Source organism: Marmota marmota, unplaced genomic scaffold, assembly GCF_001458135.2.
Source record: "Marmota marmota marmota unplaced genomic scaffold, marMar, whole genome shotgun sequence".
In the NCBI taxonomy this organism is placed as follows: Eukaryota; Metazoa; Chordata; class Mammalia; order Rodentia; family Sciuridae; genus Marmota; species Marmota marmota.
The window spans coordinates 8056017-8062016 of NW_026000000.1; the positions used below are offsets into that span (position 1 = coordinate 8056017).

General features: G+C 39.7%; 1 protein-coding gene across 1 annotated transcript in view; it reads left to right on the plus strand.

The window, feature by feature from the left end:
- Vstm4 (V-set and transmembrane domain containing 4) overlaps nucleotides 1–6000 on the plus strand; it is a 92820-nt gene that overhangs the window by 64356 nt on the left and 22464 nt on the right. Inside the window, exons 6-7 of the mRNA XM_015498909.2 lie at nucleotides 4204–4310; nucleotides 5695–5756. Of these exons, the coding sequence (XP_015354395.1) occupies nucleotides 4204–4310; nucleotides 5695–5756 (169 nt within the window). The remainder of the gene's footprint in view (nucleotides 1–4203; nucleotides 4311–5694; nucleotides 5757–6000) is intronic.

Genomic DNA, 6000 nt, shown 5'->3' on the forward strand with positions numbered 1-6000 from the left:
TCTTACAAGAACCCTGCACGCGCCACCTCCTGCCTCACCCTTGTTGGAGCCAGAGAAACAGCCCTGCTCAATAGAGCTCTGGCAAATAGCACTTCTCTCTAATCGCACAGCCCTCTAATTTAGAGGGAGTTCCCCGGCCTGTTTTTCATCTTTTTTTTTTTGGTTTGACTGGCATCAGCTCTGTTGTGTCAGAGACAAAATACAGACCTGTTCCGACCCAACATGTGGGATAACTTTTCTTGTGAGTTAATCATGAGATGGGCTTTCTTGGTCAAAAAAGTCCTACCAGCCCTGCTGGCTCAATGAGAGAAATTCTGAGGGAAAAATCATCTATCATATGTCACTGTGATTTCGAAGTGTTTGTACGAGGTCTCATTGTTGAACTATGAATTAGAACTAAATTTAGTTTGGTGCAGTCTTACTGTTTTGAAAGAAAGTGGTAATGACAAAGAGAGTCCTTTTTAGCCTACTGAAAGCCCTGAGAATGGCGGCGTAAGTTCATATAAATAATGTTCAAGAAACTTCCATTTTACATGAAAGAGCCAAAGAATTAAATCCAAGAAAAAAAGAGAGGAAATGGAACTATTATTAGATTCTGCAGTGTGTGAACCGCAGTTGGGGAGACTATCCAAACTCAGAGGCAACAAATGAAAGGAAACCATCAAAAGAGATTTCAGCAAAAACAAAGAAAGATTGTATGTTTAACAAATCAGAATTCAAAGGGAATTGGAAGAAATATTTGCAACAAATATGTCAAGAGGATGCAAAAGGTGCACACAAATCTCTGAGAAAAACCCAAGATCCTAAATAAATATATCACAAATGTAGAAATCCAGATACCCTCACAATGTAGAAAATGTAGAAAAGCAGATGCATCACAAATGAAGAAACATGCCAGACAAACTTGGGAAGTGCTCATCCTCACAATGATCAGAGAAATCCAAGTAAAAAGGGATCACATTTTTTTTTCATTAAATGAGTCATTTTTTAAATTGATCAACTTGGCATCAAAAAGTGTGACATCATGGGTACCCTCATTCATTGAAGAGCTATGAAGGAGAACTGACTTGTCAGAAATCATTTTGAAAGTAGGTGTTAAATAGACTTTAAAATGGTCCTCCTCTGTGACATGGTAATTCCAGCTGTAGGAATGCAGCTTAAAAATGAAAACATAAGAATGGAAAACCATTATATACAACACACACACACACACATACACATTATTTATAAAAATTGGAAAACAAAGTGGATGTTCAGATGTTAAAGGCTAAATTAAGTATGACTTATCTTTTCACTTAAATAGTATGAGAATTTAACAATATGAAATGTGTAGATTAAGAAAAAATAAGAATGCAAATGGTAACATGGTATGATTTTTAAACATATATAAAAAACAAGAAAGAATTGAAAACTTCTGTCTACACAAAATCTTGAACACAAATGTTTATAGCAACCTTTTCCGTAATTGCCCAGACTAGGAAGCATCCAAGATATCTTTAACAGGTGGATAGATAAAATGTGGTACATTCGGTCAATAGAATGTTATTTATCACTAAAAAAGAAATGAATTACTGAGCCCTGAAAGGACAGAGGAACTTTAAATGTGCACTACCAAGTGGGGAAAAAAAAAAAGCCAATCTGAAAAGACTACATCCTGTATAATCCCAACTATATGGCACTCTGGAAGGCAAAATTCTGGGGATGGTAAAGGTAGAAAGGATCAGTAGTTACCAGGGGCTTGAGAGGAGGGAAGGATGAACAGGCAGGTCACAGAAAATCTTTAGGGCAGTGAAACTGCTCTGCATGACACAGTCATGGTGGATACTGTGATTATGCATTTGTCCAAACCCATATAATATACATCGGGAGGGAATTCTGATGTCAACTACAGACTTGGTATGATGATGGTGTGTCAGAGTGGCCTTACCAGTTGTAACATGTGCATCCCTGATGGGGGAGGATGATAATGGGGGATGCTGTGCATGTGTGGTGGAGAGGGAGTGTTTAGGAAATCTCTGTACCTTCTGCTCATTTTGGCTCTAATATTTGAAGTCTATTAAAAAAAAAAACAATTAAGAGTTGTGGAAATATTTACAAAGATTGTGTTTTGGTCATGATAAACTTATTTCCTTTCATCTCCATGCCTGTAATTACCATTTTAAAATGTGAACCTGCATTACTTTCTTTTGAAAAGAAAAAATAAACATTTCAAGAGTTTAAAAAGCTACAGAACTGAACTGTACATGTGTTTGTATATCTAAGCAATTCTGAGAGTTTCTAATCCCTTGTTTGCTCTTAGTGGTCAGAGTTTTGTAAACTCGCATTCCTTTTGGCTATTTGTGAATTTGCACAACTGTCCCTGTACACTAAAGCTGTGACCAGTTAGTTTCTGTTCCCAATGAAAATAAGCTGTCCTTAGGAATCTCAGTGGGAACCATATTCTTGGAATTTTTCCCACAGTGTGTGATTCAGTCTTCATTTATTTTCAAATATCTAGGATTATTATTAGAATAACATATCTCTTATGAAGTGTAGGTATTTATGTGCATTTTATCCTAAACATATCCAGTAATAACCCTCACTGTCCTGTCTCCTATCTGTTTAGTTGTTCAGTATCCCCTTTCTTCTGGACCACTATTTTTAAATTCTTGACTATTTCTAGAGGTTTATGCATGCAAATACTAATATATATTTTTATTTCCCTTATTTTTATATAAAAAGTAGAATACACTGTCCAAAACCTCACTTTTTCACTTCTTTATTCCTCTTTTTCATCACACAAAACTCCATGTGTGTATTCACCATAATCTATTCAAACCAGTCCCCAGCTGATTGACAATTGGGTTGTTTCTAATCAAACAGTTCTGTAATGTCTTATCTTACACATGAAACATTTCATACATGTGAAAAACATCCATACAATGAGTTCCTGGAAGTGTAATTGCCAGTTTGAAGAATCTAAGCCTGCAATTTTGATAGCTCGTGTTAAGTCATTCTCCACTGGGCAAGGTTTGCACTCATACCAGCCCTGCACTCTTATCCAAAGAGTGCTTTGCCCAGATTCCATTGTTGCCATTCTGTTATGAGAAAAAAAGGAAGTACACATTTCAATTTGGATTGCTCTTTCAGGAGAGCGCATTAGCATGTTTGGGGTGAAAATTTCCTGTTCACCACCTTCTTCCATTTTGATGCTTGAGCAATTGGTTATATTCTTATGGACTTCTAAAAACTTTTTATGGATGGGGAGTTAGTCTGTCCTGGTAGTCATACCTACTTAGCTAGAACATGTGCCTGAGGACAGGAGATTCTAAAAAGCATTTCCCTCTGGGTTGCTAGAGCCAATAGAAGACTTTGGAACAAGATTGATGGACATTCAAGAAATTTGTGGACTGCATTCCCACCTGGAGGGCCAAGAGTGGGTTTGACTGACAGGTTTGCTTCTTACTAACAGTGTCACTCAAGGCAGTCAGTAAGCATCTGAAAGCCTTGGCTGTCTTATCTGTAATAAGGCTGATCATCCCTATCACTTTGGATTATCAGAGATAACACACAGAAACTGATACTGTAGTGATTGCACAGGATCAGCTAATTGGAAACATACTTCTCAGAGTGAACTCACTTAGCATATAATGAAGATAAAATTCCAGCAGAAGAAATCCCAAGCATTCAAGGGGGACCTGAGAGATTTCTGGGTGCGGCTCCCTACCATTCTGTTGCCAGGGTGGTGCCTTGTTTTTGAATTAAGAACCACAAAGACATGGAATGGATGGGCAAAGAATCTTGGTTTTCGGAGAGCTCAAGCAAAAGGTTCTGGTGGCCTCTTTAACATTCTACTGGTATGTAGCCAAGTCAGACTGTGTAACCATTTAAGCCAGGTGTAAACCATCAGCTCGTATATCCCTAAATAATGTAGAAAAGCTGGCCTGGGGATCCTCCAGGGCATTTTGAACTTTAAACAACACATTATAAATCACAAACTAGCTCATCTCATCATCCTTATCTTATCCAAGGATCAGGACCAGACTTCTAGACATCCCTGGAGATAAGCATAGAGCCATCCTTGTCCAGCTGTAAGACGACTCCTCCTTACACAGCTGCAAAGGGAGCACTCAGAAACTACTGGAAACTAGCAGTTCTTTTTCCTTTCTGCTTTGCGACAACAAAGTCAAACTTTGGCTTCACCAGGGCCTTTTCCTTCTACAGCTCAGGGGAGACTGTCACCAGCGTGACCAGCTTGGCCCCCCTGCAGCCCAAGAAGGGCAAGAGGCGGAAGGAGAAGGCAGATGTTCCTCCTGCAGTTCCTGCCAAAGGTAGGAAGCTGGATGGCAATTCCCTGTGTGGAAACCACCATGATCAATCCAGAGATTGGCCTGGGAGTCAATGTAAAATCAGGACAGGGGAAATAGGCTGATGGAGGACATGAGATTCACTGGTATTGGGGCCTAGACATCCCCATCTAGGGTTTGATTACAACTGGTGCTTGACCATCTCCATCCTTTGGAGTGGTTCAGCATAGTTTCAGCATGGAAAGGTCAACATCCACAGGGAAGGTTAACATCCACAGAGGAACCCATGTTGTGTTTCACTTTGAATCTTTAAAATGCTCTACAAAAAATGGTGGTGTGGGGCAAGGGGTGGGGTCAGCATTTCCTTAGTTCATCTAAAGGAAAGAAGTCTCTCTGACTTCTTAAATATGTCCTCCAGATATGCAGTGTATTTCAAATTTGTTCTGGGTATAAAATGATGATTATTCTGTGATCTCAGTTTTGATTTAGAGCAACCTGAGTAAGGGAAAAAACTGCGTAAGTCTTAGGAGAACCCAGACTCTCATAGATAGTTCTTAAAATAACAGTTTGATTTGGATGTTTATAGCTCAACACATTGGAAGTATAGTTGGGAATACAAGGATTTCCCAGGTAAACAATTTAATAACAAGACCAGATACATTTTATTCCTCCATTGGTGCTCCACTGGTGGTCTCCTGGGGCCCGTCAGCCCTGAGGTGAATACCAATGGTGGTAAAGCTGGAAGGATGGAAGGATGTTTGTGTTAGGGAGGCATGAGAAGCACACATCTGGGGAAGGACGGGAGCAGAGAACACCTGCTCTGGGCCAGGCGTCATCCTTCTGTATTGTCTCATTTATTCTAGGATAGATATTACTCTACCTTACGAAAGATAAAAATGAAACCTAGCTAAGTAGACCTGGGCTTTCAATGCCAATTTCAAGTCCCAAATCTAGTTAGGTGATATTAGAAGATGGTCTTTGTTTTCCCTCTCTGTTAAACAGGGAGAGTAAGACCCTTACTAATGACCGCATAGAGCTATATGAGGATCAGTCATTGCTTCCAGGGTCAGGGACCAGATAGGACAGAGTCTTCTGGGAAAGGTATCAGCCCCAGCCTTTACCAAATGCACCTAGTTCTCACCTGCACATCTGACCTCTACAAAGAGGCAGTGATTTATTCAGAGCTATTTTATTGACCTGACCAAGGAGGGGCACTGATATATCCAAAGAAAGGGGAGGATGGCTCCTCAAAGAGGAGCAACCGATGATACATAGTTCAGAAATTGGAACTCTTCCATGGGGCCAGGAAGGGGTCTGAAAGTCTGCACTGAGTGTGTCTGTGATGCTTATGGGTGGGCATTAAGAGTTCTGGGGGAGTTGCAAGCTAAAAATCCTTGACTTCCCACAGCTCCAATAGCTGCCACATTCCACAAACCAAAGCTGCTGAAACCACAGAGGAAAGTCACACTGGTGAGTAACGTTGTTTTGTGTTGTCATTGTCCCTCAAGTCTTAAACATAGGTCAGAGACTTAACACTACCTTTATTGACTCTCAATGTGCTAAAAATTCTTGGTAATTAACTGGTCTCCAAACAAATGCATTGTCTTTCTAAGGTCAGTTTTTGAGTCAGCTTTTCTACATGTTCAGTTCCTGGAGTGAGTTTTTAAAACCCAAATGGAATTATCTTTCATTATCAAAAAAAAAAAAAAAAAAA